The sequence below is a fragment of the Crotalus tigris genome, unplaced genomic scaffold, assembly GCF_016545835.1.
Source record: "Crotalus tigris isolate CLP2741 ecotype Arizona unplaced genomic scaffold, ASM1654583v1 scf7180000017775.1145084777:2100578, whole genome shotgun sequence".
Classification (NCBI taxonomy): domain Eukaryota; kingdom Metazoa; phylum Chordata; class Lepidosauria; order Squamata; family Viperidae; genus Crotalus; species Crotalus tigris.
The window spans coordinates 1,183,933-1,210,024 of NW_024096626.1; the positions used below are offsets into that span (position 1 = coordinate 1,183,933).

The window sequence follows — 26,092 nt, forward strand, 5'->3', positions numbered from 1 at the left end:
AAAGGCGTTCAGGTAAGATAACGCCCCTTTTCTGGTGCCAGTCCAAAACTTGATATAAGTAGTCCTTACAACCATTCATTTAATGGCTATTCAGAGTTAAAACAGTACTGAAAAAAGTGACTTTCTGACCAGTTTTTACACTTATGACTATTGTAGCCATGGTGGCATGATCAGAATTCGGATACTTTTCAGTTGGCATGTATTTGTGACAGGGTCATGTGATCACCTTTTGCGGGCTTCTGACAAGAAAAGTCAAGGGGAAGCCAAATTGACTTAACATCTGTATTACTAATTTAACAACTGTTGTGATTCACTTAACAATTGTGACAAGAAAGGTTGTAAAATGCGGCAAAACTCACTTAACAACTGTCTTGCTTAGCTACATGAATTTTGAACTCAATTGTGGTTGTAAGTCAAGGACTATCTTCATTGCATGTACAAAGGAAAACAAATATCTTTTTAATTTAATCTTGAATCTCCAAAATTGCTAATATTTGTAACAATAGAATAGTCTGAAATTTTGGGGAGGAAGTTTATCTTAGAAAATATACATAGTTCTCAATTAATGATGGTAACTTGGACTGAAACTGCCCTTGCTAAGTGATATGATCATAAAGTGTAATGTCACATGATGCTTAGTGATGGTAGTTCCTGCAGTCTCCATTACACTGTTAATTGAGGATTTCACATGATTGCGGCTTCCAGCTAGCATTCATATTGCCTTTGCTTGTGGGAAATCGCGATTGTGCCAGCAGGGAGGGTTGCAGATAGCATTCAGGTGACTGTGGGATGCTGTGACAGTCAGAAATCCAAACCATTTGCTGAGCGCTTGGATTGCAGTCATGTGACCACAGGGGCACTGTTCTGGCCAGAACTTTAAACACCAGTCATAACTACCTCTCATTCAGAACTGTTACGGGTTCAGACAGTTGTTGAACTGTTAACAAGAACCACTTGTATAAGGAAGCAATTTATTTTCAGTTTTGTCTTTCTGATTTAAATGTTGGTTTCAGTTTATCTTTAGACTATTTTAGATTGTTCATATTAATAAATACTGAAATCATCTGTAAGTAGTATTTTAGCTCCAAGCCAACCAGTCCATCACTGTTATAACGTGTGATGGTCATAAATTGGGTCACCTATGTGACCAACCTGATTTTTACCACTTTTTTTTGCAGCCATAAAACAAATGCGGTAAATGCAAAGCAAACTAGTGATTCGGTATGGACACGGTTTTGCCCAAAAGGGAAAGTACATGCTAGTTTGGGGCAAAACCATTCTAAAATATTCACATGTCTGCAGGAAACTACAAATGGCTCTAAATGCAGCCTGGTTGCTGAGCCCTCTAAATGCAGTCATGTGATCATGGGGTGAACAGCTGTCAGAACCTTGAATCCAGGTTGTAAGTACCCTTAGAAATGTCTATAACTTTGAATGGTCACGAAGTAACCAGTCGTAAATAGAAGACTACTTGTCTGTATCCCTAAATTTGTTCTGTAGCCTTTGTTAAAATGCTCTGACATGATAGGATGAGTGAATAGAGCTCAAAAAGTGCTGTAAACATCAGAATGTTTAGTTTTCACCATACTGTGGATTGGGGTGTACCAATTCAAATAAAATATTTATTAAATAATACTAATGTGCCATGCTCTATCTTATGATGATATCTTGCAGCATATACAGGAAGAGGATTGTGTCACTGGAGAGAATTTGAATACGCTTTAGTGCAGTCTAGTATCTATTTTAAATGCTTCTAGTAAACTTAAACTATTTGGTTTAATAGTTGAATATGGCTTGCTCAAATCTTGGCAGTTGACTTTTGTACAGTTGCCAAATGCCTGAATTGCGATCACATGACCAGGGGGCAGTTGTCAGAACTTTGAATCTGGATCGTAAGTAGCCCTGGGGAGATTCATCATAAATTGAGGATTACCTGTATTTTAAATGGGGAAAGTCTTCTTCAGGTTAAGGTAGTCTCCTGTGATTTTTTGGACACATCTGTGGAATTGTCTTGGCAACAGTATGTGAGGGATTTGCTATTGCTTGCTTCTGAAATTTTTTTGGTTTTTTTTTTTTGACTCCCTAATCTAGCATACAATCCTAATATTTTCTGACGGTCTTGCATCCATGTATTACCTGATTTGGCCGTCGTTAACATTTTAGATCAGCAGGACATATATTTTACTTACATATTATTTGAAATAGAGCCTTATCAGGAGAATCAATAAGGAACCACTAATTAAAATTAACCCAGTATTGGCCATGGATTAACATTTCTCAGTGTGTTCTCTGATTGCACAGTGTTGTTTTTACAATGCTAAATAATGTTTTCCTAAAATATAAAACAGACACTAGAGAAAAGAAAGATGGTTGAGTCATGGAATTGAACTTTATGAATTCGTTTATTCTAATTGTTTAGTTATAGAGAAATATAATATTTCTTTGATTATTTGGGACTCTTGTTGGATTTTTAAGAAATAGAGAATGTTTTTCCTTGAATGACATTTTTATATCTCCAGGATAATATTTAAAATAACATGATATTTTGAATTATCTTTCAGGTTATGCAATGGTCTCTGCAAGATGGCTTGTTCTTGAGTTGGAGCTTTTTAAAACAGATCTACGCTGGTACTTCAACTTTATTAAACGGACTATAAATTTTTCTCTCTCAACAACTACATAAGCAGACAAAATTGCAAAAATCTGCCCTGTTTCGAGTATGACAGCCACGACTCGTGGCTCTCCAGTAGGAGGGAATGACAGTCAGGGACAGGCTCCTGATGGACAGTCCCAGCCTCCTCTGCAGCAGAATCAGGTATGTTAAATATGGCTTTGCAAAGTACATGCATTCATTTGAATATAACAGTAGAGAATTCTAATTTAGAATTAATAATAGGGAGCCACTGTTGGCTGCAAATATATGTCCACTTGGTGACTGTTCTAAATTACCCTAGTGCTAAATGAGTGGGGCTCAACAACAGATCCTAATACTTGCAGCCATCATAGCTTTCCTGAGTCATACAGTGATTTGGGCCTTTGGCAGCTGGCTTGCAGTTACAATGTTGCAGTGTCCCCTGGGTCACCTGATTTCCATTTCCAACCTTCACTGCTGGCTTCTGACAAGCAAAGTCAATGGGAAAGCTGTCAGGAGATCACAGATAGTAATCATGTATCTGTGGAGCACTGTGACAGCAAGGAGTGGCCTAACAACAGTAACTGGGACTGCTAGAAGCGCTGTCATAAGTTGACGCAGTGATGTGACATCATTATGACCATGTCACTCAATGGAGTTCCTAGTCCCAAAAAACTTTGGTAAGTGAAAACTATCTATAATGTGATTTATTAAAAAAAAAAATAAACAAGGCTCCAGAAATTCTGATTGGATTTGCTAATCAAATGTTTCTGTTTTCTATGACTGTGCTTTGTTCAATGCCAAAGTGAGAAAAGATGTGCAATTTAACTGTTTAGTATAATCTAATCAGTCTTACTCTATATCGGGTGTCAAACTGCCGGCCAGCGGGCCAGATGTGTCACGCAGAAGCCGCACCCACCCCATTGCCGGCAATAGCAAAACTGTCCCGATACGTTGCGCAATGTCACGTGACATCGCGAGTTTGACATGTCCGCTCTATATGAAGAGTAACTGTATTAATGTTTTGATGAGCCTATAGTAAAAGTAATGCATTTAGTGCACTGGGAAGATTGTTAGTGTTCCTGACAAAATGTATGCTTCTATGCTAGCAGAAATAATTGATATAAGATGAACAGTATAAATCATATAAGAAACAGTGAGGCAATCAGCAGGGCTTAAGAGAGAAACACAGTTGTAGATAGTGTATTTTTTGCTTACCTCACGGCTTGCTTGGCATGCAAAGCATTTAGGTACATGAGACTCTGAACCTAAGCTTTATCAAAGATTTCTTTTGTGTATATAGCACAAGTGCTATTTCACATGTTAGCTAATACAGAGCCCCTAAAATGATCACACTTTTTAGCAATCAATATTAGAAAAGGGTAATCATATTAAAATTTCATTGATTTTCAAAAGAAATAATGTTTTAAATAACAATTAAATTTAGTATCCTTTCAAAAAAATAAAATTGATATCTGTAGATACCATTACGGTAGTAGTCTATGGAGATTCTCAGTCATCCAGGTGCTAGTTATCCCAAAGATGTTTTTTTACAAGGCAACTGGACTTTTTAGTTTTTCTTTGAAGACGTTTCGCTTCTCATTCAAGAAGCTTCTTCAGCTCTGATTGGATGATGGGGAATGGAAGGATTTATACTCCTTGAAGAGAGCTGCTCGTTTGCATTCTTTTAGAGAGTCATTGAGGCCACCTGGAGGTTTATCTGTGTCGTCAGGGTCACCTGAGTAGTGCAAATGGCTGTGGAGCCTTCTTGGAACTGTTGAAAGGACTCTGCTGTAGACTGAAGATAGATGATGTCATATCCCAAAGCCCTAAACTCTTTCACTATTTCACAGGAATTCCACCCACTCACTGGATGGGTGGAATACCTGTGAAGGAATTTAGGGCTTTGGTTTCTACCTCTTCCATGTAGAGATTGGCCACAGTGTGGGACACAGGTGAACACTATGGTAGTCAGTGGTTATAAACATGCAAGATTGGAATAAAGCGAAAATAAAAATTGTACTTGTTACAGTGGAATCAGAGTGGCAATTGTATTTGTGTGATTGTAGGAAGAACAAGCAGGTCTGTCTGAGACCACAGTTGGAAATATTAGCACATGGTTAAGTTTTAACGCAATCTTGAATATAAAACCTAAATAAGAAGAAAACAGTAATCAACCTTCCTAACCTTTCTAGAATCTCAGTTTTAGTCATGTTTAAATGCTCATATGAATCTATAGACAAAAATAATGGAATTTGAATAGTTCATGGAAATCCATAGTTTCCATTTCAGACTTCTTCACCTGATTCTTCAAATGAGAATTCCCCAGCTACTCCCCCTGATGAACAGGGTCAAGGTGATGCCCCACCACAACTTGAAGATGAAGAACCTGCATTTCCACACACTGATTTGGCAAAATTGGATGACATGATCAACAGGTTATTTTTTAATACTTTTGTAATTTTCAAAATTTCCAACAGTTTTGCAGTTAACTTCTATTGGCATTTTGGATGTATTTCAATGGCTTTTAAGCAAATACTCCCACTTCTTGTTTACCAACTACCTTTGTTATTGATTATTTGAAATATGACAAAAAGTAAAAAAAAAATAGTTTCCACCAATGTGTGCATTTATAACCAAATGTTATATTCTTGACAACAATGCATGCTGGAATAAGAGTAATGCTGGTGTAGCTATATGAGAACTTGATTTAAATGAAATGGCAGAAACCCAGTGATCATCACAGCATCTGTCTTCTCTCAGTATGTATTCATTTAACAACCTGCTCGTTGCAACAGAACTCAGTGGCCAAATAAAAGTACACATAAAAACTCGAATTATTTACAGAGAACACTATTGAATTGTTTCAGACTTTTCCTAAGTTCTTCCGAATGTATGACCCAGGTATTCGGGATACATGAGTGGGGAAAACCTAGATGTAATGTAAAATGAATTATATTCTTACGTTTTCCTAGACCTCGATGGGTTGTTCCTGTATTGCCCAAGGGAGAATTAGAAGTTCTTCTAGAAGCTGCTATTGAGCTTAGTAAAAAGGGTAAGCTGAAAAATAAATCATTAAGGAAAATGGATATAATTAATATTCCTGGCTACATTTTAAAATGGTTTATCTGTGTGAATTGGGAATTTTCTTAAACAGACGCTGCTGCCTTAGTGCCTTTTAATTCCTGTTTCTTTGTAACAACTCAAAAACATTTAGTTTTTCTAGGTCTACCTTCCATCCTCAGCTATTTGTGTTCTGATTATTTTTTTCTTCCAGGTTTTTAGATTTTTCACGTTAAAAATCCTGTGGTATTAAGTATTTTAGATTTACTAAAGAAACTAGCATTTTTATGCAATTTTGATACAGTACAATAAATACCTAATGCTACAAAGGGCTTTAAATGGCTTTCTTTTGAAAAAGATTTTGAATGATCTGTTGTCACTGGTGTTTTGAGGATTGAATTTCCATTGAAATAATTTTTTTTTTTTACATAGGTCTTGATGTTAAAAGTGAGGCATGTCAACGATTTTTCCGAGATGGGTTAACAATTTCTTTCACAAAAATACTTACAGATGAGGCAGTGAGTGGCTGGAAATTTGAAATTCATGTAAGTTGGGCTTAGCTACTCACAAATATATGATAATAAGCTAATTCATTGTGCTAAAAAAGGTGATTTAATTTCCCAAGCCCCCTAGCTTTCTAAACCAGATTCCCAAATTTTTTGAGTAGGGAAAAAACTTTTAATATTAAACTTTTTGCAGTCTTCCTCATGATAGTAGTTTTATATATGTCCCCATGAGTTGAAGCTGTGGGGTATCAAAATGTGCAGAAGGAAAATATGGGATGTAACATGCACAGAGAGTAATTGTACAGTACCATCGTACAGAGCAGCTGTGCCAAAATGAGGGCATTTACAGTAGTGGCCAGAATTGTGGAAACCTTTTGGGAAAAATGTACAGTAGAAATGCCACCTTTGGTTAAGTTTTCACCAATTTTTCTTCTAATTTCTTTATAACTGTAGCCCTGTTCACTTAATAATACTATTTTACATCACTTTCTGAGCAAACAGTCAACTCTTTGCACCATTACATTAATTTTATTACGTTTTACAAGCTCACCAAATGAAAGGGAAAAAAATTCAACCAACTTGATAGCGATCACATAACACACTGACAAATGTCCTCTCAGCTTCAATACATGACATCAATAACTGAATCCTACTGTGATCTGATTGACTCATTGCCGAAACAAGATGACACCTGATTGACTCTCTAAACACTCATACTCATTGGCTACAATCAGATGAAGGAAAGCTACCTGATATCAACCTAAGCAAGTTGTGCTTCCTTTTTCTGGTTATTTGGCTATAACGTTTCAAAGAATACAGATAATCGAACGACCATTGTGCATTACATTCTTGATTAAATTATTTTTCCATTGATACATACAGTGGGGCAAAAAAGTATTTAGTCAGCCACCAATTGTGCAAGTTCTCCCACTTAAAAAGATGAGAGAGGCCTGTAATTGTCATCATAGGTAGACCTCAAGTATGAGAGACAAAATGAGAAAAGAAATCCAGATAATCACATTGTCTGATTTGGAAAGAATTTATTTGCAAATTATAGTGGAAAATAAGTATGTGGTCAATATCAAACGTTCGTCTCAATACTTTGTTATCCTTTGTTGGCAATGACAGAGGTCAAATGTTTTCTGTAAGTCTTCACAAGGTTCGCACACACTGTTGCTGGTATGTAGGCCCATTCCTCCATGCAGATCTCCTCTAGAGCAGTGATGTTTTGGGACTGTCGCTGGGCAACACGGACTTTCAACTCCCTCCAAAGGTTTTCTATGGGGTTGAGATCTGGAGACTGGCTAGGCCACTCCAGGACCTTGAAATGCTTCTTATGAAGCCACTCCTTCGTTGCCCGGGCGGTGTGTTTGGGATCATTGTCATGCTGAAAGACCCAGCCACGTTTCATCTTCAATGCCCTTGCTGATGGAAGGAGGTTTGCACTCAAAATCTCATGATACATGGCTCCATTCATTCTTTCCTGTACACGGATCAGTCGTCCTGGTCCCTTTGCAGAGAAACAGCCCCAAAGCATGATGTTGCCACCCCCATGCTTCACAGTAGGTATGGTGTTCTTTGGATGCAACTCAGCATTCTCTCTCCTCCAAACATGATGAGTTGTGTTTCTACCAAACAGTTCTACTTTGGTTTCATCTGACCATATGACATTCTCCCAATCCTCTTCTGGATCATCCAAATGCTCTCTAGCAAACTTCAGACGGGCCCGGACATGTACTGGCTTAAGCAGGGGGACACGTCTAGCACTGCAGGATCTGAGTCCCTGGCGGCATAATGTGTTACTAATGATTGCCTTTGTTACGTTGGTCCCAGCACCCACAGGGTGAGATCTTGCATGGAGCCCCAGATTGAGGGAGATTATCAGTGGTCTTGTATGTCTTCCATTTCCTAATTATTGCTCCCACAGTTGATTTCTTTACACCAAGCTGCTTGCCTATTGCAGATTCAGTCTTCCCAGCCTGGTGCAGGTCTACAATTTTGTTTCTGGTGTCTTTCGATAGCTCTTTGGTCTTCACCATAGTGGAGTTTGGAGTGTGACTGTTTGGGGTTGTGGACAGGTGTCTTTTATACTTATAACAAGTTCAAACAGGTGCTATTAATACAGGTAATGAGTGGAGGACAGAGGAGCCTCTTAAAGAAGAAGTTACAGGTCTGTGAGACCCAGAAATCTTGCTTGTTTGTAGGTGACCACATACTTATTTTCCACCATAATTTGCAAATAAATTCTTTCCAAATCAGACAATGTGATTGTCTGGATTTGTTTTCTCATTTTGTCTCTCATACTTGAGGTCTACCAATATGACAATTACAGGCCTCTCTCATCTTTTTAAGTAGGAGAACTTGCACAATTGGTGGCTGACTAAATACTTTTTTGCCCCGCTGTAATTTTATGATACTACACCAAAAAAAGTAGTTATTAGCCATCAAACCTCAAAAATACACTTTTCCCCAAAGGTTTCCACAATTTTGGCCACTACTGTATAAGAAGCTTATAAGGATAGCAGGAACGCAAGAGAAATTTTTTGATGTATGGGAAAAATGGATAAATTTCATACAATTTAAACTGGATTTGAAAAAATATCATTTAGCCTTTTTATAACCTGTATTTTTCTATTTTAAATATTTTCTTTTTTTAAGGATTATAACTCTTTTTTCATATATATTTTATTTTTAATTATTTTATAATTTTGTTAATTTTTTTTTTTAATTAAGCCTATATTCTGCTCTGGGAAGCTCCGGGGGGGAGGGAGGGGTTTGGTTTGGGAGGGGTTGGGGGAAGGCTTTATTGTTTTGTTTTTGTTGTTGTTGTTATTGTTTTTTTTTCTGTCTTTGTAAAAGTTTTTAAAAATTTTTCAATAAAAAAAATAAATAAAAATAAAATAAGGATAGCAGGCAGGCGCAATGAAAGTTCCTGAACCAGAATAGATGCACAGATACAAATAAAGGAATTTGGTTGCAGGCTTTGCTTTAAATCAGGGTTCCCCAGGCCATGGCCCACTACTGGGCCTTGAGCCATTCAGAACTAGGTCACAATTGGATGAGCACGTGCAACCCCCACTCCCCGGCAGCGGAGAGGGGGGGAGGGGATGGTTCTGTGTGCGAGCAGCAGGCAAGCGTAACTCCATTTGTGCGAGCAGTGGGCACTTGTGCTTGCCGCTCACACAAATGGAATGTGCGAGCATGTGCAACCCCCACTTGCACGAGCAGTGGGCAAGTGCATGCTTGCACATTCCATTTGTGCAAGCGGCATGCACATGCCCGCTGCTCACACACAGAACCATCCCCTCCCCCCCCCCCCGCTGCCGGGCCTCAAAGCTGGAAAGTTTTGGGAAGATTGCTTTAAATGGTTCAAATATAGGCAGTGGCAGACAGGGAATTTTGCTGTCAGTCAGTTTTGAGCAGTGCCTCAGATCTTTGGAAATTTGCCAATAAAGAGTTTTCAGTAATCAGAGTTCAAAGCAGAAGACAGAAGCATCATTGGGCACAGTACAATATCATAGGTAGGTAATCAGCTGGTTGGGGTCCCAAGGAGGAGATTTTCCATAGGCATGAGCTCAGGTCACAGAGTTCTGAGTACCATTGCAAATTTTCTCAACAAGAGAAGTCAAGTTCCTTCCATTGCACATAGTGCTTTCTGGGTCTGGAAGATCTTTCCGTTTCCTCATCCTGTGGGAGGGGACACAGCTGGTCCTGGTGATTGTTGAGTGGACTAGCCTCATGTCATTGAACATTAAAGCTTTCACAGGCTGAAATCCACTCAGCAGGCTCCTTCTGAGTCAGAGCTGACCATGACATGAAGGGACAGTGTCACTAATGAGAAAAATCACACATGTACTGTCTATGCCGGATGGTAGAGAAGTATCATTGCTGACCAGGAGGAAAAAAAGGATTGCCCTTGAGCTGCTGGTATTTTTCTTTTCAATTTTCTGCCTAGTGCAGCCTAGGCATCTTTTGGTCAGTGGCTGTCAATAGAAGAGCAATGTGACTGTGTTTTGTTTTATTTGCCATGTTTATTTACACACCCCTTGTAAAAATTATGCAGTTCGACAGGGATCCATAATCTGCAGTTTGATAACTGTTAGTCTTAACCTAAAACACACTGCAGTGTAACATTGTGTTTATTATTGTAATAATATTAGTGGCAGAATTTGAATAAAAGGCAGCATATCTAAAATCATTTTCTCTTAAATAGAGATGTATCATTAACAACACCCATCGTCTTGTTGAACTCTGTGTGGCAAAGCTGGCCCAAGATTGGTTTCCTCTTCTTGAGCTTCTTGCAATGGCCTTAAATCCTCATTGCAAATTCCATCTTTATAATGGTACACGTCCCTCAGAAACTGTTCCTGCTGGAGCTCAGCTAGCTGAAGATGAACTTTATGCTCGTCCTCCAGACCCACGGTCACCAAAGGTATGCTGATTGAAATTGGAACTATAGGTGAATCTTTATTCAGACTTGTATAAAACCTCTGAAAAGTAATTTCCTGAGATAAGGGAGAACTACAGAAACTGGATTATGGAACCTAACATAAATAAGATTTTTAAATTTCTCCTGCCTTTGTTTCTGACAAAATAAAATACTTATTCTTCCTTTAAAATGTCATAATTAAAGACTGAATTTCAGGTGATACAATTTTTCAAATTTTCAAATTTCAATGAAGTTTAAAGGATAGTACTACGTAAAGGTAAAAGACCAATAATTTAAGAATATTGGCAATTAATTTTAATCAAATATTTTGAGCAACATCTTTGCGACATAAATATATGTTTTGGTGGTAGAAATTACTTGGAGAAAACATTGTTTTGCAGGGTTGGCTAGTAGATCTCATCAACAAGTTTGGCACGTTAAATGGGTTTCAAATCCTACATGATCGTTTTATGAGTGGATCAGCATTGAATGTTCAGATTATTGCAGCTCTCATCAAGTAAGTTTTAAGGAAGTGTTTAGAATTTGTCACCTGAACAAGAATAACTCATTTTAATTCAAATATTTTTCTGTATACTGAATGATAAAGTTACTATTATATGCACACATTTCCACACTCCTCAAAATATAAAGAAGATTGCGCAGTTCTGAAATATAAGAACATGAGAATACGTAGCATTAATAACTAAACCCGGAGGGTGGTTTATATTCCATACTGGATTTGACCCTATAGAAAACATTTTTTCTCTTAACAGATCAGAATAACGGGGTTTTTTTTCCCAACTATTCCTATTTGCTATCAAAAATAACCTTTGACTGTGAAACAGGTAATAAGAGGTAGATTCTATCATCTGGTTCCAATTAAAGTCATTGATGGCTGCAGTTCAGATTACTAAACTGTTGTAAACCGTACCCCCAAAAAACTCTATCCTATTTGTTACCCTCATTGTTACATTTCAAAATTTCAAAATCTTTTTAAGTTTTTGATAGTATATGAAAACCTTTGTGTTGCAATTGTTACTACTTAAAACAAAACCTATATTGCACTGCAAAATGAAAAGAACCTTATTTTGTAATTCTGATCTAAATGCACTGTGTTTAGTTTGTTTCACAAAATTAATCAATTTCTTATTGGATTTGAAGTTGTGTAATGTGTTGTAACCCAAGGGTTCCCACCCCTGGTCCCTGGACCAGTACCGGGCCGTGGCATGTCAGCAACGGTCCGCACAAACAAGCAAAGCCCCATCTGTGGGATGCAGGCAACACACAAAACCATGCATCCTCCGATCTGTGGAAAAACCTCTCTCTACGGAACCCATCTCTGGTGCCCAAAAGGTTGGGGATCTCTGCTGTAACCAACTGATTTCAGATTTCATTCAGTGTTGAATGCCCTGGCATATCCTAAAATGAAGTTCACAGTTCAAAACTCCAAGTTACTTGGAATTATTGTCTGAGTTATTATAAAGGTTCTATTGCCACTAACTCCAAGCAGGTGACTTACATCAGCACCAAAGTTGTAGTAACAAGATAAGGACAAAGTTAGTATAAATATTATAAGAACTAGCTGTCAGGGTTCCGACTAATGAAGCACTTCAAAGAACTTTCAGGAATGTTTCCTAAAGTCTTTATTACATAGCTACAAATTGCCGGTCACCATCATGGACGTTTTGATGCCAGAATCTGACTTCCTCTTGCTGGCATCAAACTTTTCTTGCTAAACCCTTCCCTTGTCTTGCAGTCACAAGTCACATTATCCAATTAGTGTGAAGGTCAAAAGTTTACTTCCTCTTTCTTTCCCGGGCTTTTTACCCCCCCCCACTCTAAGCTATGTATTAACTCAGTAAATACCAGACAGTTTTGCATATTGTCAAAGCAAGAATATACAGTATTTGCAGCATTGACACTAGCACTTAAAAACCCACTGCTCCATAGATGCAGTAAATGGCTCCAGCATAGAATTCTATTCCACCTCATGGAATGTGCCCCTCCAGAGATTATACATTATACACATATTATCTCAGTTTAGCTTCTGTCTTTTCTATTTTCTTTTCACATTTCATCGTTACCTAGCGAAAACATTGTGGATTATCTCTGCAGAAGAGATCAGAGATAGCTTCCCAGCTGTTTCCTAACTTCAGTCCTTATGCTCTCTCCAACACTTGCCAGTGGATCCAAAGCTTCTTGCTGTTCTACTTTTTAAAACTTGGGTTGACAAACAGTAATTGTTACTTATATTAAGATTGTAATCTATCAGAATTACCCTGAAGTTGTAAATTCAGTTCTTATTTCATACACACCAAGAGGATTTTAATAGCTAATTTTTCAGTCAGTAATTTTGCTTTGATTAACTTTTGTGAAATAAATTATAAATATGGCTGCTTAACTTCAAACTAGTTTTTACATTGATATTTTTTTTTCAGACCATTTGGACAGTGCTATGAGTTTTTAACACTGCATACAGTGAAGAAATACTTCCTTCCAATTATAGAAATGGTTCCACAGTTTTTAGAGAACTTAACTGATGATGAACTGAAGAAAGAAGCTAAGAATGAAGCCAAAAATGATGCTTTGTCAATGATAATAAAATCTCTGAAGAACTTAGCCTCAAGAGTTCCAGGACAAGAGGAAACAGTAAAAAACTTAGAAATATTTAGATTAAAAATGATACTTAGGTAAGATCTCTTCAGTTGTGTTAATGCTTTTTAGGAGTTGAATTATCTTGTTCTGCTCCCCTTAAAATGTTACTTTAACATTTCTTCATAGGTTATTACAAATTTCATCTTTCAATGGAAAAATGAATGCACTAAATGAAGTTAACAAAGTGATATCTAGTGTGTCGTATTATACCCATCGACATGGCAGTCCTGAAGAGGAGGAATGGCTTACAGCAGAAAGAATGGCAGTAAGTTTATTTGCTTTAATTTAGTGGGAAAGTGTTTAAAGAAAATGCATCAATTTATTTATTTTATTTATCAAATTTATATAGCCACCCATCTCATGAGAAGTACTCTGGGTAGTATACAATAGTTATGAACATTTCTTATATAAAAGCAAACACATAAAATATAAAAGTAAACAGTAAAAAATTAAAAATTAATTAAAAGCAAAATATGTAGAAACCCAAGTAGAGAGAGAGAATGAATATACCTCAGTAATGGAGCCATCTAAACATGTCTCCAGTTCCCTGGACCCCCAGACTTGGTGACATAACCAGATCTCAAGGGGCTTCCAGAATATCAAGGATAGAGTTAACCTAATTCACATTATATCTTGCTACATGCTTACATAGCAAAATTATACTGTCCTTAGTCATTGTGAAATCTGGGCTAGCCAGTTGAGTATGCTTGTTCTAGGAAGAAAAAGCTAATGAATATTATTAGTATTCCTTTTTTCAAATTATGGTTCCCATCCCCAAGAGTTTTATAATGCATTACTTCACTTATCTAAAGAAAACAAAGGGAAATGCGTATATATTCTAATTGTATGCAATACATTCGTGTTCTGCTTAGGACTGGATCCAGCAAAACAATATTTTATCAATTGTGTTGAGAGATAGTCTACATCAACCTCAATATGTAGAAAAGTTAGAGAAAATTCTTCGTTTTGTCATCAAAGAAAAGGCCCTAACTTTGCAAGACCTTGACAACATTTGGGCTGCCCAGGTAAGAGTTCAATACTATTATCTTGTGTGAGACCATCTCTATTTTGTATGGCCATGTTTTGTCTATCTGTTGTACTACAATATAATGCTTTTGTCTCTGAATCATTGTCCTATCCCAGTGGTGGCGAACCTATGGCACGGGTGCCAGAGGCAGCACTCAGAGCTCTCTCTGTGGGCCCACGCGTCGTTGCCCCAGTCCTAGGCCTTCAGCTGGGTTTTATAAAACCTTTTCGCTTTAGGCCTCCGCCACCATGTGCAAAAAAAAAAAAAAGGTTCAATCAATCAGTCAATTTCAACCTCTCACGGGAAAAAAAAGATTTTGCAAAGTTGGAATTGATTGATTGAACTTTTTCGTCCCACCCAGTCTGCCGTTTAGTCCCACCGCAGCCACACCCACCCAATGGGCCACATCCACCCAATGGGCCACACCCACCCGGCACTCAACGATGCATAAGTGGGTTTTGGGTTGCAGTTTGGGCACTCAGTCTGTAAAAGGTTTGCCATCACTGTCCTATCCCTTTACAAGGGGGCAAAAAATTTAACTCTTTTCAAGTTACAAATAAACTACAAGTATTTTTAGTAATAGCTCTAGTTTAAATTGTTCAGTACAGATAGTCCATAAAATTGTAGTTTATTTGTAACTTGAAAAGAGTTAATTTTTTTTGTCCCCTTGTAAAGGGACAGAAGAGGCTGTGGAAGATGCTGTGCTTAGATTATGTTTCTTCTTGTTGAGACAATTACAGTAGGGAACTGGTACATAGGGCAATATATCCACAATGCCTGAGGGGAAGGAGGGAAGGGAAGTTCCGGCAAAATTGAGAGGCAAGTGGGATATGAAGTTCTGGGTGCTACTGAAGGGAAGACAGGAAGCAGCCTTTCTTTATTCATCCCATAAAAATCACGCTGAGATTCCTGCAGAATTTTTTTTTAGCTTAAATGCTTTGTTTTACTGAAATAGGACTGCTTTGAAGCTGTTCATAAAAATTTGAAGCAATATATATATTTTGTATCATGCACACCCCTACTCTGATCTTAAGCATAGCAGTCTTTTCATTAAAACTCTTCTTTCACTTTCATTATGTCCATCGAGCAATTCATTGTCCAAATATTAATCTTTCTCACTCCAATGACTCTAATTATATCTTTTAGCTCCTTCATGAACTTCCAAGTATGCTTACAGATTATGTTTAAACTTTTTCCTATCTTTTCTGATCTCATTTTCCTTTCTTTGCATATATTCATGGAATATACAGATAGTCCTTGACTTACAACAATTCTTTTAGTGATTGTTCAAAGTTACAACGGCACTGAAAAAAGTAACTTATGATCATTTTTCACACTTACAATCTTTGTAGCACCCCCATGACCATGTGATCAAAATTCAGATGCTTGGCAACTGGTTCATACTTTTGACCGTTGCTGTATCCCAAGGTCATGTCATCATCTTTTGCAACCTTTTGACAAGCAAAATCAATGGGGAAGCTATATTCACTTAACAATCGTGTTACTAACTTATCAACTGCAGTGATTCACTTAACAACGGTGGCAAGAAAGGCAAAACTGACTTAACAAATGTAACTTAACAGAAATTTTGGGCTCAATTGTGGTCATAAATTGAGGATTACCTATATATGTTTTAATAACCTTCACCTTTTCATCATTCCCAACCGAAGGTCTCATGAAGCTTGAGCAATTTTCACTTCCTTTATCTCACATTTTGTCCTGAACTGCTTCCCAAGTACTTTCCAGTGAAAATTCAAGCATCTCTCCGATGTTATGTAGTAAAGCAATATTTGTTACTTTTCTGTCTTCACATTGCATTTTCTAGCTTTCTTCCAGAAGTTAGGTGTAAGTTGCAATTCTTTAAAGGTTGCTTGTTGCTATTTTGTTCAAGCTGAGATACATATAATGGAAAGAACCATCCATTATTAAGCATTCTCATGTTTGTTTTTCCCCCCTCTTCGTTTATTTTGTAGCTTTTTGATGATAGCTTTGTAAAGCAGCAGGTACATCGTAAGTTACCATACCAATCCTTGAATTTTAATCAGTTTACCTTAAAATGGTACTTTGTGATAGAAATGTTGCAACACCTTGTACTTTTTTCTACAAATAACAGAGAAACAACATTAATAATATTGCTTTTCAAGGCAGGAAAACATGAAGCCATTGTGAAAAATGTACATGATCTTCTTGCAAAATTGGCCTGGGATTTCTCTCCTGAACAGCTTGACCATTTGTTTGATTGCTTTAAGGTAATTAGTCCATTAATTTGCTATTCATTGAGTTCCTTTAAGTAGGATATAATCAAATTTAAATTTGTATTGATGTTAATAGGTTGTATCTGGCTCGATAGTAATAACTGCGAAAGGGATTTTCTAGTCCTTAAATATGAGCCAACAATGTGCTGCAGCTGCTAAAAAAGCCAATGCAGTCCTAGAAATTTCCTGATGGAACAATCAGTGGAACGACTTGCCTCCAAAAGTTGTGGGTGCTCCAATACTGGAGATTTTTAAGAAGAGATTGGACAACGTCTGTCTGAAATGGTATAGGGTTCCTGCCTGACCAGGAAGTTGGACTAGAAGACCTCCAAGGTCCCTTCCAACTCTGTTATTCTGTTAAGCTTAATATAGTAAATAACCTTCAGATTCAGCTTTCTGAAATTTCTTTTACCAAGTCAAATCCCCTTTGTTGTTTATAATATTTGAAATTGTATGTTAAAATGTAACAATTATATTTCATTGATATTTTACTACAGGTGTAAGAGACAGGTTGACATTTCTTTTCAAAAGATATAGTAGAATCAAATAATTTGCAGTAGACTTATGAAGAAATACAATGGAATCCAATTTTCTTTTAAGAAGAACTTTATTCTCCTGTTACTTAAGTATAGTTTAGATTTGTTAGAATTTTTATGGGTAAAAATCAATGAGTTTCTTGCATTTTCTTGAAGAGTTGTATGTAAGATATGTTTGACTAATACTTTGCATTAAATTTGATTGGTATTGGAAAATACATTAAAATATTAAAAATTAGTATTCTACTTGTAAGACCATGAATTTGCTTTGATTTAGAAGAGCTGGAAAAGAAGCTTTCATTCAAATGAAGTCTTTGAAAATGATTTTAAAGTAATTTACTATTAATATTAACCAAAATGAAAGAAAGAAAAATGAATACCAGGATATAATAAACCAGACTGTTTAATGTAAACATGCCTGTAGTTAAAAAGTCATTAAGCTTTTGTCGGCTAGACTGCCGACGTTGTCAGAGTTGGAGTGAAAGGAAATCTGGGAGCTAGCTTATGTAACAGCCTGCCTCTGCGCCCAGCTTCTCAAGCGCGTCATCAGCCGGTTGATTGTGCTCATCCATAATGCGCTGAGTTGCTCCACATTTGGCAACATGTCCCTGGCCCCGATGGTTGTTCTCCGATCCTCAATCGCTCTTCTGGCGTGCGTACAAGCACTCGGCGGGTGGCTGTCCAAACATCTCTGTGCCTTGTCTCCCTCCCCTCCCATTTTGGGGCGATCTTGGATGTTGTTTCTCAAGCTGCGATTCGGGCACACTGTCGGGCCATCATCCTCCCCCACCCCCAAGGCCGCTGTTATCCCGCCCGTAACGCTCCTGCCCCAGTCCTGCGAAGGACAGCTGTTCAGGTGTTCCTTATCTCCGCCTCCCCCTCCCCCACATTTTAGATAGATAGATAGATAGATAGATAGATACACATACACACACACACACACACATACATCCTACAGTCTGGTTGCTCACTGTCTCAACGGAATAGGAGAGCACACATTGCATCAGTGCCGCTGCCACGAGGCGAGGCAGGTGGGGGGACAGAACTGCCCGACGCAGCCTGCACCCACTTACCTCAGGGTCCCTGCAGCCAAGCCACTCCCCACTCAGCGACCTCCTACTGCCTGTTCAATGATCCTCCCACCTCTTCCCTTTCACTCCCCTTCTGAGCCGGACTGCCATGCTACGGAGGATGGGCGGGGGAGCCTCAGTCACCTCACCCAGTCCCCCTCTGCCGTTTTGGAGCCAGGGGGAATGATGGCAAAAGGCCGCCACTGCGCATCCCCCACTGGGGACTGTCAGCACCAGCAGGTGATCTGCGAGGTGGGATGGTGCCGGCAAGGACCAAAGAAAGCCTCTCCAGCGACGGGCGCGGTTAATGTGCAGCAGTGGCGAGACTTTTCAGTATCACTCTCCCCTGGCTCCGTAACGGGGGAGGGGGACAGGGTAATGCGACTGAGCGTCCCCCACCCATCCTCCATAGCATTGCAGTCTGGCTCAGGAGGGGAGTGAAAGGGAAGAGGTGGGCGGGCAGCCGGGTCATTGAACAGGTGGGGGAAGGCCATCAAGTGGGGAGTGGCCTGGCTGCAGGGGCCCTGAGGTAAGCGGGTGTGGGCAACATGTGTCAGCTTCATCCCCCCACCTGCCTCACGTTACCTCTTGGCAGTGGCACCAGTGCACCATGCGCTCTTCTGCCCTGTTGCGGTAGCGAGCATTGGGATGGAGTGGGCAGTCTCTTAACTAGGGCTTATTTTTGGGGTAGGGCTTATATTAGGCGCAAGCCAAAAAATCAGGCTAGGGCTTATTTTCTGGGTGAGTCTTATTTTGGGGAAAACACAGTATGTGTTATTTAAAATAGTTATATGCAAATTCTAAACATTGTTAATTTGTATTTTAATATTACAGTTTCTTAAAGTTTTCTTAGTATTATAGGACTGTATTTTTAACTTTCCATTGATTTCTCTTTGGTTTTTAGGCAAGTTGGACAAATGCAAGTAAAAAACAACGTGAAAAGCTACTTGAGCTAATCCGACGTCTTGCAGAAGATGATAAAGATGGTGTGATGGCACACAAAGTACTAAATCTTCTATGGAATTTAGCACATAGTGATGATGTTCCAGTTGATATTATGGATCAAGCTCTCAGTGCCCACATTAAAATTTTAGATTACAGTTGTTCACAGGTAAGGATGAATTGTTAGTTAGCCATTAACAATCAACTTGCTAATATTTCGTTTAAAATGTTTGTTTTCACAATCCTCTAAAGCAGGATTTTTCAAATTGTAGGTGAGTAAATTCAAGGGAGATTTGCACTTAGTGGTTGCTTCCACACACACAGCTGGAATGCTATGACAACATGGTCCCAATCTGTCTGGGTGTCCTCATAGGACTATGGCTTTGTGTGCCAAGCTGGTTAACCAGGAAACACTGACAAGTGTATGTGCTCTCTCCTCACTGCCCGTTTATGGAAAGTAGCAGATAGCGAGTTGTTTAGGTCAGCCAGGAAGGAAGGGTTGCTTCACCATTTACAGCACAAGGTTGCTCTGGTTTTACCACTGCAGTTTTATCAGTAGCTGTAAAGTGCTTGCAGATTGTTCATGCCTAATTTAAGAGAGGATGTGGAACTTAAGAGCAAAGGGCCCTGCCAAGAGTACAGCAACCAGCCACTAATAATTCCACTTCACCATGCAGCAGAGCAGCCTGGCATTTCTTAGATTTCCTCTTAGGTGTTAGCATCCAGGATTCTTACCTGCCCCACCCCACACCCCACCAGCAAGCCATGGATTTCCTTCATAGGTTTTTGAGTCACAGTTCTATCTTGCACTTTAGGCAGCTGGGTTGTGTAGGTTGCTGGAGGTAAACTGCTGAACTCTGCAGATAACTTAGATGTGCGTGTGTGTATCAGTCCCATTAGCAGGTGAAGCAGGCAGGCAGGCAGGCAGGCTGCAGAAGAAGCTAGAATATCTCCGAGCTGTATACAAGTGTCTGTGCAGAGGGCATCAGCTTATATGGAGGGCTTATATATATAGCATGCTAGATTGGTCTGCAAAATTGGCAGGTAGAAGGGAAAATAATACATGAGAGTATTGGAAGCAAGGAAGAACATTTGAGAGCTATAGAAACACAGGCAATGACATATGTTGATTTTTAGAGAATATTCAGAAACCTCTGCCCTTTCCCTCATCCCCTTCCTTGCAGGACCTGTGATTATAAGGGCAGTTCTTGCACGGGATGTAACATCAGTTAGTGTGGGCAATATGAGGTATAAAATAGTACGTGATGGTTCTTTGTGGATAATGGCTGCTCTTCTATTGCTCCTTTGTGTATATGTTGTGAAGGATTGCTCTTGAATCGGGTCTAATTTAGTTTTGATTTACAATGTTTTGGAATGCTATAGTTTCAGCAGCAACCTAGCTTTGAGCTTGCCAGTCTTCTCAAACTAGTGTTGATTATGGGAAACACATCCCTCTATATCAGCAGTTCCCAATCTTTTCTATACCCCGCACCCCTAGAACGCTTCTGATATATTCTCGCACCCCTTACAAAAATAATATCTGGTTATGCTTATACACTATAAATAAATGGTACATTGTTATAATATTTCAGTCTTGGATCTTTGGGGGCAGGAATAATAGCTGGCCCAAATTCTGACAAAACTTTAGCTTTCCATGTACAAGCAGGATAAGGAAGCAACTTGATTTTATACTTATAGTTGGCATCTATTATTTAGAAGTAGGTTCTCTCTGCTTTTGCCCAGGATGATTTTATGTTTCTAGTTCATTTTTGGCCTATCTTTATCCTCATTCCTTCATGTTTACGCTTCCTTTTCTTTTCCTGAAGGATCGAGATACACAAAAAATACAGTGGATAGATCGTTTTATAGAAGAACTTCGCACAAATGACAAATGGGTCATTCCAGCCTTGAAACAAATTAGGGAAATTTGTAGTTTGTTTGGAGAAGCGCCACAAAACTTAAGGTGAGAAGTTAAGATAATTTTCTAGTAAATTGTAATAAAATCTAGTACAATGTATGTGTCAAGGTTCCAACTAATGGACCCAAACAAATCAGAACTCTAAGGCTTGATGTTTCCTCAAAGAACATGTTTTTTAGATACATAATATCAGCATGATCAAAAGTGAAACCAATTCTAAACTTTCTCCCCAGGAATTCAATGTAATTAAACATAACACTTTCCTTCCCCTATTATGATATTGATCACGCTACCCAGTGGTGAGATTCAGCTGGTTAGCACCACTTCGGCAGAACCAGTAGCTAATTTTTTGTTGCCCAGGCCCAGAACAGACTTCTGGAAGCGGCATCCACACAGAAAACTGGTTGCTCACATATTTGAATCCCACCACTGACGCTACCCAATGAATGCAATTGGCAGGCTCTGTGACATTTCTTCTCTCCACCTTCCAGCACCTGTGGGAATGACCTTGGTTCCCACAGGATCATTCCATATTTAGTCTAGCAATCCTTTCAGTTTCTTTCCTTCCCTTCCTCTCAATTTGTATGGCAACTGAGAACGACAGATGGCTTCAGTCATGTTTGTTCCAGAAATATGAATAGATTATGTATTTTTATTTCTTTAGTTATGTGGTAACAGGAAGTATTCCTGTAGAATGCATATAATTCCATGCAACAAACTTAAGTAGGCAAGTTTAATTATTTTTTTGTGAGCTGCCCATTCCTGCTTAATGGGCAGCCATATAAATCTTTTAAATAAAATAAATAAGTAAGTAATTAGTTTAGAAATATCACAGAATTATCAAATTATTAGCCTCCTTCAAATGGTGACAAGAACGTGACCTTTGAGAATTGCTAGGGACAAAAGAAAGTCTAATGAAGGAGTCCCCAATCTTTTATCTCTTTGGCCTTTTCATGAAGTTTCAGATTGCTCATTGATACACACACCCAAATATTTATTGTATGAAAATAATAATACTTTAAGTAATATAATATAAATAATACTAAAACAATAATGGATAACCCCATTACTTGTGGGAGTTGATGCTGACCATTTTGGAGAACTCTGGTCTAAGGAATTTGAAATAAGACTGTATTGGTCAGTTAAATCTTTGGATATTGTTAAGATGAGAATTGTTAGAGTAAATTTGGTGTGGTGGGGGATAAGAGAAATATTGAAGCTGAGTTGCCATTAATATTCATGTCAGTTATTTTAATAAATGATTTTAAAAGAGCAATTGAGAAAGTCATAATTAAGAAATAACATATTTATCTTCATTGCATGGTTTGGCAGTGTTTCAAGAATTAGGGTTACAATTCAGTCCTTTGACCTACAGAGTACAAAGAACATATAGAAAGTTCCCACTTAATAATGGTAATTGGAGCAGGAATTTTCATAGCTAACCAGCACAATATGATGTCTAATGACCACACCACTTAGTAATGGAAATTTTGCATTTCTGGTTTCCATTGTTAAGCGAAGCCTATGCAGTCATCAAATGAAATGTCATATGGTCAGTATTCATGACCTGCTGGCTTCTCCATTGATTTTGTTGGAAGCCAGCAAAGGAGGTTACAAATGATGATCATGTGATCGTAGGACATTGTGACATCATAAGTACGAGGACTTACATAAGTAGCACTTGTTCAGTGTCACCATAAGTTTGAACGGTCATTGAATGAGTGATCATTAAGCAAGAACCATCTGTTCTCACCAGAAGAGAGGAATGGTCAAGATGTTTGATCCATAAAATTATCCCAAACAGCTAAAAATGGATTGAAATCACCCTGTTTATATTCTGCCACTGAATTTTTGTGATGTGGTTCTAAGGTTCTTAGGAGCTATCAGCTATATTGGATGTACATCTTTCTTCTGTCAGAAAACAGCATTCATCTTCATATTGGATTTTAAATTTGTTAATAATTTTTGCTAGATGGCAAACTATGGTTCAGACGTTTTTCAAAAGAGATTGTATTGTGGTATAGAGCAGGGGTCCCCAACCCCTGATCCGTGGACCAGCACCGGTCCGCAGCATACCAGAAATCGGTCCGCGCAAATAAGCAAAGCCCCATCTGCAGGATGCAGGCAGTACATGAAACCATGCCCCCTCTGGTCCATGGAAAATATCTCTTCATGGAACCAGTCCCTGGTGCCCAAAAGGTCGGGGACCTCTGGTTATAGAGAGCAATTTGCTGTTGAACAATTCATTAAGCTATGAAATAGTTCCATAACAGATTTTATGAAGAGAGTACCTTTAATATAAAGCTGTAGTTCCTGATGTTTATTCTGTTATATATTGAATTTTAAATTGACTTGTTTTATGATTATTCAGTTTTGAGTGGGATTTTAGTTTAAAAATGTAATACCATTTGGACTGTCATTTACTTTTTATTAATAGTATTGAATGGAAATATATTAAATATTCACCTATAATTTTTATGTTTTTAATTGCAGTCAAACTCAGCGAGCCCCCCATGTATTTTATCGTCATGACTTAATCAATCAACTTCAGCACAATCATGCTCTAGTAACTTTAGTTGCAGAAAATCTTTCAGCATATATGGAAAGCATGCGACAGTATGCTAAAGGTGAGTTAAATTTTAAAGTTGTTTAGCTTATTAAAATATAAGCGTTTTCTCTCCTAAACATTGTTAGCTACTGAAGGCTAGCATTTTAATCTGAGAAATGTGAGATCAGCCACTTAGAGAGGAACATGTAAAATCCATTTATAAACAAAAAGTGTTCAGGACATGGATTTGTTTTGCAAAAGTAAAATATTTTTCACAGTCTATTTCTATGCAGTTTATGAAACATTTTTAAATTGTATGTTAATAAATTTTGGCAAAGAATTTTTGACTAAGGTATAAAAGAATCATATAAAGGGCATTGATATGGCTATCTCAGTTGTTGCATATCTAAAAGATAAATGGTTCAGCAATACTAAAATGTTGGCAATTCTAAATGGATTTCCTTGGATACATTGGGACTTACTATTAATTAAAAATATATAACATCTGTTTCTTAACAAATTGCAGAGCATGGAGAATATGATCCACAAACTGTAAGGCCAGGAAGTAGATACAGTCATGTTCAAGAAGTCCAAGAGCGGTTGAACTTTTTACGGTTGGTTTAAGCATACCTTGTGGTTTTTTTTGGGGGGGGGGGGAATGGCAGAGTAAAAATAAATGTTTTTTAAGCAGAGAAAATATATTTGTTTACTTAGGTGAAGAACTGTATTTTCTTATTGCAATTATGTAGCATAAGCTGATTCCGATTTGTAAAGATTATTACAGAAATATCCTTAGCAAGAGATTAGGCTTCTTGCATCTTAATTTTGATCCTGTCAGCCTAATTCCATTCATTTACATTAAATATTGATACACCTACCCTTAACCTCTTTCAGATGCATCCATTTCAGGTATATTGTTTTCACTAGAATTCCTGCAGTCAGAACAATTACTTCATAGCCAAGCTGCTCCAGAAGGATGGAAAAGGAAATAGTTTCTTTTTGAATAAATGGATCTTGATATTTCTTGATTCATCAAAGCAAATTTGAATAGCTAGTTGAATCCAGCAATTAGTAAATATTAAAGAGAAACTTGCCTGTCAGGATTTGGAAAGAAATATTTTAAATGAAATTCACAGAGATACAGTTTATATGCCTGTCCACATTTTCTTGTATTTATCTCCTTAATCTTTTACAGTGGTCAAAGAATAGTAAATACAGTAACTTGCTTTTATGAATATATATTAAGAATAGTAATGTAAAAGTATGTAATGTACACATTATGTAATACTGCAAAATTATCTTTTTTTCTCTTGGAAATTTCAAAATTTTGGAATTTAGGTATACATGGTATTTATTTTTAAAGTATTCATGGGATTAATACATATTTCTAATGATTTGTTTCTTTGTTTTCTGCAAGATTTTTACTGAAGGATGGTCAATTATGGCTCTGTGCTCCTCAGGCAAAACAAATATGGAAATGTTTAGCAGAAAATGCAGTCTATCTGTGTGATCGTGAAGCCTGTTTTAAATGGTATTCTAAACTAATGGGAGATGAACCGGACCTAGACCCTGACATTAATAAAGACTTTTTTGAAAACAATGTTCTTCAATTGGACCCTTCACTCTTAACAGAAAATGGAATGAAATGTTTTGAACGTTTCTTCAAAGCTGTGAACTGTCGGGAAGGAAAGCTAGTAGCAAAGAGACGAGCCTATATGATGGATGACTTGGAGTTAATAGGACTAGATTATCTTTGGAGAGTAAGTGTAAAAATACGCATCTATTCAAATTGAGACAGTCATTTACTTTCTGTTAATAGTATTAATGGTATTGAAAAATACTATTTTTTAAAAGTAGGTAAATCAATAATTACATATAAGTGGAATAAAGAATCAACTCTGTTATTCTATTCTATTCCCAACAAATTTATCAACTATATAGCAAAACCTTGACTGTGACATAATGGACTTTGTAGGCAATTTTCTTAAGTAAATTTACTTAATTTATGTCATATAATTGTGGAGTTGATATAAATATCATTAAATCATTGTGGCAAATCATTGCATATGTGGTGTCATCACACAGATGAAATAATTTGTCAGAATGATACAAATTCTTTAAAAATATTTGAGAATAATGGTCAATCCCTTTTTCAGAGTACTCCATTAACAGCCCACAGAAAGATTTTATTATTTCCAAATTAGAGGGAAAAGAGGCAATGACTACATCTTTTTAATAGGAAAAGTGAAGTGTCCCCATTGTTCTTAACTATTCTCCCACAGTTATTTAAGGTAATAGTAAATTCATACCAGTACTGCCTGGAAAATGGCAACATAACCAAAATGTAAACAAAAATACTATTCCATTAACAAATCTAGGAAACCAAGATTTAACCATGTTTACAGTATTTACTTGGTATTGGCTTTTTAAGTAGTGAGTTGGCTTTCTAGAAATTTTTGTGTAGCTTCTTATGAGAACACTGGATGTAATCTAGATCAGGGCTTTTCAACC

General features: G+C 37.7%; 1 protein-coding gene across 5 annotated transcripts in view; it reads left to right on the forward strand.

Annotated features, from left to right (window-relative positions):
• The window catches only part of LOC120307405 (probable ubiquitin carboxyl-terminal hydrolase FAF-X), a 117,915-nt gene that overhangs the window by 42,094 nt on the left and 49,729 nt on the right, over positions 1-26,092 (forward strand). For all 5 annotated transcript variants that reach the window (XM_039342175.1, XM_039342174.1, XM_039342178.1 and 2 more), the window contains 15 exons: positions 2,562-2,815; positions 4,925-5,070; positions 5,608-5,687; positions 6,128-6,240; positions 10,415-10,633; positions 11,032-11,147; positions 13,069-13,320; positions 13,412-13,550; positions 14,158-14,310; positions 16,457-16,561; positions 19,078-19,284; positions 20,942-21,078; positions 23,527-23,660; positions 24,108-24,195; positions 24,999-25,341. In XM_039342175.1, the coding sequence (XP_039198109.1) occupies positions 2,720-2,815; positions 4,925-5,070; positions 5,608-5,687; positions 6,128-6,240; positions 10,415-10,633; positions 11,032-11,147; positions 13,069-13,320; positions 13,412-13,550; positions 14,158-14,310; positions 16,457-16,561; positions 19,078-19,284; positions 20,942-21,078; positions 23,527-23,660; positions 24,108-24,195; positions 24,999-25,341 (2,328 nt within the window). In that variant the 5' untranslated portion in view covers positions 2,562-2,719. The remainder of the gene's footprint in view (positions 1-2,561; positions 2,816-4,924; positions 5,071-5,607; positions 5,688-6,127; positions 6,241-10,414; positions 10,634-11,031; positions 11,148-13,068; positions 13,321-13,411; positions 13,551-14,157; positions 14,311-16,456; positions 16,562-19,077; positions 19,285-20,941; positions 21,079-23,526; positions 23,661-24,107; positions 24,196-24,998; positions 25,342-26,092) is intronic.